The sequence below is a fragment of the Protopterus annectens genome, chromosome 17.part0, assembly GCF_019279795.1.
Source record: "Protopterus annectens isolate FY-2018-M chromosome 17.part0, PAN1.0, whole genome shotgun sequence".
NCBI classification, from domain to species: Eukaryota; Metazoa; Chordata; order Ceratodontiformes; family Protopteridae; genus Protopterus; species Protopterus annectens.
In genome coordinates, this window is record NC_056751.1 from 326475291 (window position 1) to 326489104 (window position 13814).

The following is a 13814-nucleotide window of genomic DNA, read 5'->3' on the forward strand; positions in this document are numbered from 1 at the left end:
GTTTGTGTAACATGATAGGACTCTGATCAACACTGAACTGGGCTGTGGGAAAACAAAAATTTAAACCACGTTTTAGGTACAAAAGAAATTAGTCAGAAGCCATATGGAAAAAATGTTAAAGTTTTATATCAAGGTTTAACAAGTGTTTGTGTGTGTGTGTGTGCTTGTGTGTGTGTGTGTGTGCTTGTGTGTGTGTGTGGATGTCTGTGTGTGTGTGTGTGTGTGTGTGTGTGTGTGTGTGTGTGTGTGTGTGTGTGTATTTATATATATATATATATATATATATATATATATATATATATATACACACACACACATCTATACATATACATATACACACACACGCACACACACACACTGTATTATGTAGAGACAGAGAGCAACAAATAAACAGTTAGCTGTGTAACATAAAAACAAATATAAAAGGATAGATTTAAGGAAAATGTAATAGGGCATAGTTGGAGCAAAATAGAGATCTTTGTACATGTATACAAGTTTGAAACCAACTGAAGAGAGAGAGAGAGAATACATTGAAACAAGGACAGATGGTGTGGGTAAGGAAGATTTATTAGATTATATGTCCTGACATTTAAACATACTCTAATTCACCTGGTATATTACATCTAGGATGCATTCATTGAATGTATTTACTTGTGGCATTACAAGTATCCCTTTTAACAGATGCATACTTTAAATTGGCAATTTGATTATGTTTGGATTCCAGATCATTTGGATATTCTTCATTGGGTGTAGATGGCCTATGACAGGTGCTATACTTGTCCAGGAAGTGCTAAAGGGTCTTTTCTGTAGTTACTATGATGTTCTGGAGTTCAGGGTCATTATCTTACTGTATAAACCTAGAAGTGGAGGAGTCATAGAGCTATATGGGCATACAACCTCTGGATATAGAGGTACCTTTATAAGAGGAAATGAATGTGTGATAAGCAGAGAACTCTGGTAGGCATGGTGTGTTTTTTGGTAATGATGCCAATATCTGTATTTTTTATGGATTGGAAGGCTTTTAAGGAGTGAAATTCCTTATTTTGGGCTTGTAGCACTGAGCAGCACCATCCTTTTATTGTCTTGATTTATCTGGGCTAGGTTTATAGAGGAAGGCACTATAGGAGTTGAGAAAGTCCTGGTCAATGTACAGAAACCCTGGGCTGAAGGGTGCAGGGCATTCCTGGCAAAGCAGATAGGACAGTCAAATGTTTCTACCCAGAATGACACACATTGGACCCCTCCCCCCAGAATGACACCATCATCTGAGTCACTTGAAGAAGTCAACCATCTTTTGTTTATACTCAGGAATCTTTCTCAGTGAAAGTAGGATTTAACTTTATACCAGTCTTGGATTTATACTGTTATATCTTTAGCATGTTTGTATTCATGTAACCCATTGATATGTAAGTCATTGACACAATGCTGTACGTGTATCTGGGGTGAAGGGACTTGGGAGCCCTAAATACCTACTGTATCCTGGATCCTGAGCAGTAAGTCAAACTCACTCTGTCATTAACATGTCTGATGAGTAGAATTTCCAATGACTAAGTCATTACCTTGGGCTTTTGGCTCTCTGATGGTGAATTATGGCTTCAGATGGGCTGGAAGGTTGAGATAAATGTGTAGAATGTAAAGGTACATTATGCTTCTATGACGTTTGAGGCTCAGGCTTTTTCTTGCAGGACTTTGAGGCTCAGAAAGATGTTTTCTAAATTCCTCAGAATAAGACAACTTAGTTTTTGATGAGTGCCATGCAGGTGTAAGGTGGTAGTGAGCACGGCAACCTTCTGGGTAATGTGCGAATTTTAAGATCAGAAACTCACCTTGAACTTCAATAAGTATTTGCTCCTCCCACATATGGCTTATAGTGAAAGAAAAGCTAAATGCTTGCTAGTGAGAAATAAGCATTTAGAGCAAGCTACTGCAGCCTGCTACCACTAGTTTCAGGGTAGCTAGTGCTAATAGGCTGCAAACAGAGTGGTTAACAGATCCATTGTCTCAGAATGAGGTGAGTTAATAGTATCTGCTGTGTAATTGGCTGAGCAAGGAATACAATTATATTAGGTTGTAGAAATTAATGGACACTTATAGGTTGCACACCAGTCACTGCCTAGCTCCACAAGGCCCTAATTGGCACCACTTAGGTAGATGTGAGGGTTGTAGTACTAGACATAGACATAGAAGGAAACGATTCCTGTTTGGCATGCTTAGCTAACTGCATAAATTGCATCTGGTTACAGCAGTTTTCCTTCTAGCATGCTTGAGGTCTTGTTGAGCAAAAGAGCAGCCAAGTTATAATTATGGGTATAGTGTATGGGGAATAAATAGGGATCCTACAGTTACAGTCACAGATGAGTTTCAAGGGCTTGCAGCTCAGCTAAGTGGAGAGCAATGGTGCACTCAACTGAGCAATAGAATACAGGCAAGAAGTTGCAAGAAATGAAAGAAAATAGTTAAAGAACAATTTATAATAATGCCCAAAATACTATGCTAATTAAGCTGCATCCATATCAGCAATGGTAGGAAAAACAGTAAAAATGGTTTGCTTTTCTGTAATGTCATCAAAATGTTGTTGTTGTTGTATCTTTCGGCTTTTCCCGGTTAGGGGTCACCATAGCGGAACTCCAGTCCGCTAATGATTGGCAGTAGATTTTTACGTACTGAGTTGCCAGCCCTGATGCACAGCCTTCAACGAAGGTACGCCCATTCACGCATGTCTCCACACAGAAGACGCTTTAGCTGAGAATCGAACAGGACGTCTTACTGTGATGCAACAACGCTCCCGCAGCACCACTGCAATGTCGTCAAAATGTATAATATTCATTTTCTAATGTCATAGGGACTGGAAATAGGAGGTTCAGTGAGGCTCAGTGGTGTACACTGTGTGGGTGATTAGTATAATGGTTAAGGTGTTTACCTTATAGATACAATGTGCATGGTTTGATTCTCACATGGGGTAGCTTGCTAGGCTTAAAATGACCCCCAAGGGCAGTTAGCTTAGTGCTAATTGATGAACCTATGAACCTCAGAGCACCACAGCCAAGTGGAGAAAGGCCTGAGATGAGCTAGAAGGAAAGGATAAGGATAAGCAGTACGATTTGTCAAAGAGACAGGGGGAGGGGAAGAAAGGGTAGAATATGGAAGCATGGTAAGATACCACAGATCAGATGAATATGATACATAAAGTTAGTTTTATGTTGTTGAGCTGTTTAAATAACTAACACTTATACAGTAACTAAAGATACTAACATTATTGACAAGAAAGAAGGACATGAATAGATCATATTGATAAGAATCTAAAACCCGTTAATGTAGACTGGTACTTTATTTGACATCTTCATCTGGGATATCAGGACTCCTTGGCAGGTGTATGCCTCATGAAGTTAATCAACAATTCTATATCTTGTAACAAGCCACTGGATATACTTTTCTGTAAAAGGGATATTGTGAAGAACTCTGAGGAAGACACAGGGAGGTTTTGTAGAACAGTAGCTGCTCAATCAAATAGATATTTTGTATGTTATGTTTCTTGCAAAGATGATCACTTCAAATAGTGTACAAATGTACAACGGCTGAAATAGCCAGAAAAAGGTAAGCAAGTAAAACGCAGTATCAAGAGAAAGAAATGACAGTAGAGTCAAACCGGACAGATTTGGGGATGCTTAAGAAAGTAAAGTAATGGCTGACAGCTGGTGCTCAATAAATTTCAGAGTCACTAGACATCGTGACTAAAGTATTCAGTAGAAAAGCAGTTTTATGGCAATCTTTTTTACTGTCCATATCATTTCCTTTTCATTAATTGTCAGATTAAGTCAATTTAAAATGGACAGACTATTTCACTACAAATCTATACTTTATGGCTTTTGTAATGAAAATAGCGTTATACTACAAATAAACACTAGCAGTAGGACAGTAGCAACAGAGAGGGTAGATATGAATACAAAGCAATGAGAGAAGAGAACTTCAGAAAAAGATGGCAGCATCGATAAGAGAAGATTCATTATATATACATTAAGCAGCCTGGAGGGGCAAAATGTCTACAAGTTTCAGAGTGATGGCACTACACCAAAGGAGAGATTGTAGTGCTTGTGCTGGAAATTCTTATACATGAAGTGACTGGGGAGGCCAGAAGAAAGAGAGAAGGATATTTAGTCCTTGGCCACTCCTGTTGATTTGTTTTTACAAGTGACATCTGACAACTTACACAAGTGAGGAAGTGAGTCAGGAATGTCAAGAACACAACGGCATTTCACAGATAAGTAAAAAATATAAATCAAAAGGAAAGAAAGGAACATGACATGGTATCGTTTTTAGTGAAATAATATTTTTTGTATAGAAAACTGAGAATTGAGAAGATATAATTGAGGAAAAGGATAAGTTATTACTAATGTACCAGAGAAGAATGCTTGGACATAACATGGTAGGCGTTGTAGACAGCAAAGTGAAAGATATGATAAAAAGTCTCTTGAATAAAGACATTACTTTTTAAGAACTACAAAGTTTATTAGATGGCCCAGCAGATTAGACAATACCTATACATTAGACTGAGACTAGTTAGGTTGTGAATAAAAAAAATAAACTACTTCACAGGCATTTATGGGATTTAGTCTGTCAATAAAATAAATGATTTAGATATATTGGAATGTGGATTTCATAAGGCACATTAAGATAATTAGAGGCATATTGACAATAAATTTCTAACTAAGATTTTAAGAAGAAATACTTATGAGTGATGCTGTGGTTTCATGTTTTAGAATTTCTTATTTTGATTCATTGCCCATTTGATATCCTGTACATTTGTGTGTTTGTAAAGTTTTTCAACCAAAAAAAAAATATATATATATAGATAGATACATAAATATATCAGAAAGAGGTGGTATAGAATGAGATAAATATATCAAGGCAAGTTAATAAGTTTTAGAATGAACAGCATGTGACCATGTCTTTCAGCCTTTCTGCTGTCCATACTTTTGCAGAATGCCCTGGATTTTGCCTCATATTTTTCCTGCCCCCTTAAATATGATAAATCACTCAGGATTATGGTCAGTCAGTAATGTTAGAAAGTTGGGGTTCATACTACACATTGTTCAGAAAATATATGCTAATGCAGCACTTATTGTTTTGTAAACTTTTGCCAGATTTACAGTGCTATTTAAAAAATATCCCTGATTTGGGCCTTCATCCCTCATTATTTTCAGCTTTTTATAGCTAGATACTCCTGCTTATTTTAGTGCCTTCCTGTTTACCTTGCTACAGACTCCCCCTCCCTTTTCTTTGAGTCTGCCTCAATCCCCACTGATACATTAAGTTAAACATTTCTAAAATTTTACCCACAAGACTTAAGCTCCATTATTGGCTTTATTTGACTGGATCCCTGTCTAGCAAGTTTACTATATTTATCACAGAGCTACATTCACCCAGCGTTTTTTGTTCAAGATTCTTAGAGGTATGAGATACAAACTTTTCTTTACAAGGGAATTAAAAAGCTTTTTATTTAAATTTTGCTTAAATTATTTTAGGTTGTACCTATAGTGACCTAAGTGGTAATACTTTTTTGTACTTTCCTGTTTTTTGTCCATGGTTTAGCCAAAAACATCATCTGTTTGATTTTTTAGTTTGTTTTGGTACCTTAATCTTGTAGCGTCATTTGCTGTTGTGTGGAGATTATGCATTACTACAAGATTTTTACCGTTGTTTATACGTTATTCTGTAATTTTATTTCCATAAGTATAATTATGTTTAAAAGGTAGCTTTTTGTATTTTGAGCCCAATCTGGGGTCTCATTCCTGCAGCTTCTTTCAAAGTTGTGGCAGGACTACAGACTACTGCCAGATTTCAGACTCATTTAGTCATTTATTACAGCATTACTCGTACATTTCTGCATAGTCTAGTGCCTTAGTCTGTGGTAGAACTGCAGTAGGGCAGTAATGTGAATTCTGCTTCAGGATTTGTGCCTCAGTACATTTAATAGCTGTATATACCAGAAAGTAGATTTTAGCTACAAAACTTTTCTTAGAATTGAAACCTCTAACTTCAGTGTCTTCTACACATTTAAATCATCAGCTGCACAGAGACAAATAGTGAAGGGGTTTCAGTCTTTATTAGTAGCAAACATAACTCTAAGTTGGTTAAACAGGATAATACCTGAAATTTATGCATGTGCAAATTACCATAGATGAAGTCCCATACTATATTACAACAAGCCATTGAGTGGAGAAATGGCTAGATCAGCTAGTTTGCAAATTAAATACCATTACTTTCAAGTCTTAACACAACCTGACTTAGTTTAGTGCCAAACCTCAGAGAACACCCAAGGACACCTATGTATAACCAGTCCACAACCTACAATAGCACATCCGAATACAGGTCCAGAAAACATGGATATGCAGTTTATTTCCCAATATTTCTGTACTCATCTTGGTAGATATGGGTATCCTGAGACAATGTAGCAATTGTCTCATGTTCACAGAGAACCATTTAAACCTTAAAGAAACAAACATAATATGTGAGAGATGCATTGACACAATTTTACTGGAAGCAGAGATCTCAAATACAAACAAGATCATCAAGAACATGTACAGCACACCCAGCAAAAGTGGTTTCCATCACACACACACATAGACTAACCTATGATGAGGCACTAAAATATCTTCACAAACCTCAAACACTATCCTCAGCAATCTCTAAATCACTCACCAAAAGCTACACCAAACACTACACATGCATATGCTTTCACCTAGTGGATCCCCAAGAGCAAAGCCAATAAGGCAAGCTAACATATCACTTAGGACACTTGTCATAAGGGACTCCATTGCACAACACAGATACCCCCCTTACCAGGCTGACCAAGGAGAAGATTATGATTAGTTATTTATCTGGAGCTAGGATCCGACAAGTTATGCATGCACTCAGGTCACTACACCACAGGTACCAGCATGATTCTGTCAAATTCCACGTGGGCATTAATGACCTAAGATGGACTTCCCTGGACTATATGAAGAAAGACATTGTTGATCTTTGTGAATATATGTTGCAGGCAGGTATGCCCCTTGCACTGAGCAGTATCCTACTTTCACCAAGGATGATGCCACAGTACAATCAAAAGATGACTGATTTTAATAACTGGTCTAATTTCTGGTGCCTTTGCGTGGGATTCAGTGTTTGTCAACATGGGAGGACATGGTAAACAAACCACTTTGCTTGCAAAGGATGGCCTGCACCTGTCTCTAGGGTTTCAAATATTGGCTAAAACGTATTCCACTCCCTTGGAGCCTTTTCTTAAGCAATGCCAAATTGACAAACCTATTGGCATAGCAATTAAAAAACAAACAAAATATTCCCCTGCACGTCAGGAACTGCACGGCTCTAAGTGAATATCTCCAAAAACAAGAAATGAGCCAGCAGCAAGTAGATAGTGTCAAAAAGAGTAGTTTAATAAAAACTACCCCAACAGCATAATGGCATCCAAAAACAAACCGGTTTCGGCAATGGTTAGAAACCTAGCCTTCTTCAGTGTACAGCAAGGAGCCAAGACAGAAATGCTGTATTTAAACAGATAAAGCCATGCTGATTGGTTACAAAATAATGAGCAAGTGCTGATAGTCAAACAGCATAAATTAACAAAAAATTTTTTGTATGGCTGTAAATACATTCAAAAATAGATCATTAAAGGGCTTGAGTACATACATATCATGATTGGCTATCTTTATGTATATGTTAGTAAAACATATACATAATACAATATACTGAATATAAAACACCAATTTTGAACAGAATATGCATATATGCAGAATGCATAACAAATCAGAGTACATACTACAATATTGGCATAAATTAATCCAATATAAATATAAAATTATATATGTGTATTCTGAATATTGGAACACCATATGTTCAACAAACGTGTATAATATATTCAATTTATAAACAATCATTTATCCCAGGGCTAAATAATGCTCCTAGTTTCGTAATCCATTTCTTTTCTTTAAGATTGAGTTTATTGTGCCAACCACTCTTAATGGTTCTGTCACCAATGATTTTATCAATAATAGTAAAATGAAATTTGGCAGTACTGTGTATAAGAGTGTGTTTGTATAATGCATTGGTAGTTTTATGGCATCTAATGTCACTGAGATGCTCAGAGATACGTAATTTAACTGGTCTTGACGTCTGTCCTACATAAAATGAGTGGCAGGTACAACATGCCAGATAAACGGCCCAATCTGTGTTACAGTTGGCAAAAAATTGTTTTGATTAAACTACTCTTTTTGACACTATCTACTTGCTGCTGGCTCATTTCTTGTTTTTTATAGCAATTAAAATCCAAAAAAAGCTAAAGGTGTATAAAGCCCAATGGAACCTAAAGGTGTTACTTTTCAGTGCTAGGAGCCTAGATAAGAAACTCCATACTCTGCAAAAGCTCTCCTGACTCTGAAGAATATAAACATCTGTGCCATTACTGAGATATGGTTTAAATCCACTGGCTTCACTGTCTTCCACACATTTAGACCATTAGCTACACAGACAGGGACAAAAGGGTGGACGTGTCTCACTCTTTATTAGCAACAAGCATAATTCTATGTTTGTTAAACAGGGCGAAGTCCTGTAATTTATCCTTAAACACATTAAACACATTTTATCCACGTACAAGTCTTCCTAAACACAGTCCGATACTATATTACAGCAAGCTATAAATCACTCTGCACATCCCTAGAATCTCATAGCTCATATCTGGATCTAGTGAAGACACTCACCATTAAACTAATTACCCTGTTCATGGGAGAATTTAACTATACCACTACAGACTGGAAAATATATACTGCCAGGCATAATGATTTCTGGACTATATTAACACAAAAATCCCCTTGACCAGATAAGATACTGCACATACTCACCAGAGGTTCAAACATACTATACCTGGTATTCACTAGTGTGGGAGAGTGCTGCCCCCCAGTGTCATGCTGGTGAGGTTGGGCTACAAATTGTTCTTCTTCCAAATAAAAATCAGCTTGGCAACCCCAGCAAGCTCTGTAACAGTTAGATTTTCAAAGCAAACTATATCCTATATGAATTGTTCACAGAGATCTCATACACCTATGCAAATTACTGCAAAGAGGCTGCTGTACCTACACCTATGCAAATTACTGCAAAGAGGCTGCTGTACCTACACCTATGCAAATTACTGCATAGAGGCTGCTGTACCTACACCTATGTAAATTACTGCATAGAGGCTGCTGTACCTACACCTATGTAAATTACTGCATAGAGGCTGCTGTACCTACTAAAAGTAAGCCCAAAACAAACTGGAAAAACTAACCTCACCAGTGAAATGCAAACCTTAATATGGTTTATAACAAAAGGAAAACGGTCATGGCTAAAACTAGGAAACACAACCCCCATAATGATTGGAGCTCTATAAGTAAACTAGACAAGAAAATGAGAGGACTAATTAAGTTCAAAATGACCAATTACAAGGTCATGATAGCCTCTCGGACTAAAGATAACCACATGGCCTTCTACAGTTATGTCTGAAACCTCAATGGCAGCACATGTCAATGTGCCAAACTTATGCTCAGTGGTGCCACCTTTACTGACCATAACAAAGTTGCTGGCTGGCAAGTTCAGCTCATGCATGACTACCCACTCCCAGACCCATCTCTAACCATGAAACACCTACTAACATCCCCTTTTAACTATTAACAGGACCAGGTCCTGGCAGCTCTTAAGGCCAAAAACACAGCTTCAGTGGGACCCAACAATATCCCAGGAGTCCTCGTAAATTGCTTGAAACATGATATATCAGGATCACTTTTGTCACTTTTCCACTATACTCTCAAAACAGGCTTTGTACCATGAAGAGGGAGGACTGCAATTGTTATCCCACTTCACAAGAGTTGACCATCAATTGAACCCTGAAACTGCAGATCTATTTGTCTGACTAGTAAAATATGCAAAGCCATGGAATGAATTATCATGGAAATTATCAACAAAGACATATACAACCTTCAGACACATGACCAACCTGGTATGGCTTTGTCAAGGAAGATTATGATTATTAAACCTGGTGGACTTATTTGAGAACATCAACAAGGCAAAGGATAAAGGGAAAAGTGAGTACTGCCTACCTGGACCTGGCTAAGGTGTTATATACAATACCGTACCAAGCTGTAGTTGACAAACTCACTGAACTTGGCATAAACCCCTATATAACATCATTGGATTGCCAGCTGGCTCACAGACAAGACCCGTGAAGTCAGGATTGGTGATAGCACCTCCACTAAGAGACCAGGGCTCTGTGTTGAGACTGCTACTTGCATCTACTTCTCTGAGGTAAAGGCCAATGTCAAGGGCTTTGGCTGACCAAGTTCTCAGTTGAATGCAAATTGGGATTCCTCCATTAAACAAACGTCTTACAAGAGGGTCTAATATAGACAAATGATAGGTATCAAAATCACCAGTTAAAATTCAGTGCCAAGAAATGCATAATAGGGCTTTTTGGGAAAAGTGGCACACAGGCTAATTACTTCATTGGTAATACACCCCTAAGACCTGACCCAGTAGTTAGGTATCTGGGAACATATACAGACAGAAATCTGGCCTTTGACCAATGTGTGGCCAAGGTAGTAAGAAAATCATTCTCTGTTGCCCAACATATAAGTAAGGGAAAGCATTCACATCCAAGGAAGTCATAGCCCTAATTTATTTGGTCTTACCAGACCCACTGAATATAATGCCCTCTTTAGTATGTACATGACAAGGCATATGCAACAGCTGGATTCCCCAAAAAGGTTCCTTAGCAGGAGAATCCAGAATGCAAACACGTTATCCTATAAGGGTCCTCCTAAAGACTATCTCTATACTCTGTCTTCTACAGGTTACTGTGAGGCAATCTATGCCTTGCATATAAGACATCCTCATTTCCAGCTCTGATGGATCTTTTGCACATCCACAAAAGGAACAGCATCAGAACCACTAGATCCAAGGATTTAAATCAGAACCACTAGATCCAGTTATTTAAATTTGGTTTGCATCTTAAGTAAGACATGTTGGTGACACAGATATGTTTTTCAAAGAATCCCCATGCCCTGGAATAGGCTTCCCATCCATGCAGAGCAGAGTCCATCCCTAACCTTATGTAAACATAACATTGACTAATTGATGGGAAATTGGAAATTCACCCTGGATTTGGTCCTTATGTCTCTGATAGACAGAGGCATACAATAATACCTAAACTAACATAGCCCCCCACATAATCTCTAGAAACTTCCTAACATCCCCCTCATAATAAATGCCCATGAAACGTAGGGACACATTTGGGTTGGATCGCATGGCTAGGCGTATAATGGCCTGGTTGCCATTAGCCTAGTATATACCTATGAACTGTTGTCAATAATTCTTAAGCAAATAAATTTTTAGGTATGCTTAGAACACATGTTTATTAAAAAATACTTATGTCTGCCCTAGATTCAAACTGACATTTTAAACGAATGTAGAGCAAGTTTTAGAAAAAAAAACTGTATTACTGTGCAGGGCTTTATGGCACATAAAGTCCATTGTGATTCATAAAATAATCTAACATAGTGAACCAGGATTGTATAAGACCAAACATATGATCCTGCTGCATTGTCCTCAGTGCTAATGAGCCTACACCATGACTGTGCAGAATTCACAAATCTGGCAACATTTTTGTATGCTCTGGGTCTCATACAATAATGTACAGCACTCCAAAAGAGCCATGGCTGAAATTATCATTCAAATCCCATCCCACCCTACCCTGTTGCTAGTATGTTGCTCAGAAGACATTGCTGAGCAAAACAGTATGGTACAACATTACTTTGCCAGTGGCATTGCAGTCTCATATGAAGCATAGACATATCACATGCTACATTCCACTTGACCCTCCCACTGTGATGTACTCGACCTCCAACCAATGGAGACTTGCACAATATCAGCTTCCTGTAATTACAATATTATAATAACCCCAGAAATGCTTGTGTATTGAAATATCATGGAGGCATCATACAGCACTACTGTACTGCATGCCTTACCTGGAAGATGCACTACCTATTTGGTAAAGCAAGCTGTACAGTAAGTAGCTGACTTACAAAGTAGTGTTATATTGTGCTGTCAAGCTTCAAGTATTTACCTCTAGTTCTGAGCACAGGAATGTATAGGTTCATAGGTTCATAGGTGTGTACTAGGCTAATGGCCCTGGAGCCTTTACAAGCCTGGCCCATAGGATTACCATGGCATCGTGCCACCCAACCTTAGTTCCTAGTGCCTCTGTCGAGTAGAGCCACTGGAGTGATCACCGGGGTGAATTTTCAAGAGGGCCAGTGAGGTGCTCTACTTGATGTATGGGAAGTCTATTCCATAGCATGGGCAGTCTCTGGGTTATGAACCTGTCCCTCTAGCATGTTCTTCTGATTGTGGTAATGAGGTTGAGGTCTCTGGAGTGTGTGGTGTGGAGGGATTGGGATTTCTTTAGATATAGCATTTCTAACAGAGCTGGGTCAGACATGACTTTGTAAATCAAGCAGAGATTGCCTCTAAGTAGGCGATATGAGACAGAGGATAGTTGGAGTTTTTTGAGTCTGTCCATATAGGACAAGTGTTTAAGGCCTAGGATCCTCTTTGTGAGGTACTTTTGTGGCCTCTCCAGTTGTTGCAGGTATCTAGTGAAGTACATGCCAAATGGGGCATTGTACTCGATGGCTGGCCTAATGAGGGAAGAGTAGAGGGAGACGATGTCCTCTTTCTTCCTGGATGAGATGTTTAAGCATTAACCCATGGATGGGTGTGGGCTTTACCCATTTACCCAGAAAAGTATTTGTTTTGGATTGCTGGCTTTACCCATGGTTGGTGTGGTTTGGTCATGAGGGCGAACAAAGGCAACTGTGGGTAAATCCGTCAATCCAAAACAAATACTTTTCTTAAATAATGTCATTGTATAATGACTCTGTGCTACCCTTCTGCAGGTATCCTGGAGCATTTCTGATGTACTGCGCATGCGTAAGGGTTGTGGTCCCATGCTTATGCAGTACATCAGTGCTGTGCAGAGATAGCAATGGAGAACGGAAGATCTCTGTTGCTTTTTTTTTAAGCTATCTTGCTATGTTAAAGCAATGGAGATCTTGCTTGCTCCGTTGCTACCTCTGGACAAGAAAAAAAAAATCAGGGGATATACTAACGAAAAAAGTCAGGGCGATCGGACCTTCTTCCATTAGTATATTCTCAGATTTACAACATGCACGCTGGTAGGGCTGGCCAATCAGCATGCTCATTTTTGAATGTTTGGGGCCAGTCATTGTATAAATTACAATAATGTGCTCATATATGCCATGCTTCCCCCAAAAAATGGAACAGTGACTGTGTTCCCCAGGAAAGTACTGCAGTTCTGTTCTTTGAATCAATGTAGAGGTGTCCTAAAGCAGTGGACATAATATGTTAACCATTCTATACATTATCTCTGTGATACAAAGGTCTGTATTTATATTTTCCAATATTTACTGGATGATTATTCCTGATAATAAGAATATATTGGCTCAAGTTATATTTGATTACACAATTAGTTTACCAAATTGACAATGACTGTACTAACTGGAAAATTATAGGTACAGATATGCAAGAAAGCTTTTGACAGTGTACAGTAAACTCTCAGATAACCGGTACCCATGGGGATTGGTAGATGCGGATAACTGTAGCTTCTGGTTGCTTGAGAGTTACTATTAAAAATAGACCTGACTGATGCTGTACCCTATATTGTTTGGTTTGACTTGTTCTCAGGTTGGGGAAAGTGGTAATTTATTCCT

General features: G+C 38.4%; 1 protein-coding gene across 1 annotated transcript in view; it reads left to right on the plus strand.

Moving 5' to 3' along the window:
- The first annotated feature begins 484 nt into the window (after positions 1–484).
- Positions 485–13814, plus strand: part of SYT7 (synaptotagmin 7) — a 1049768-nt gene continuing 1036438 nt past the window's right edge. The window contains exon 1 of the mRNA XM_044059178.1: positions 485–554. Within this exon, the coding sequence (XP_043915113.1) occupies positions 485–554 (70 nt within the window). The remainder of the gene's footprint in view (positions 555–13814) is intronic.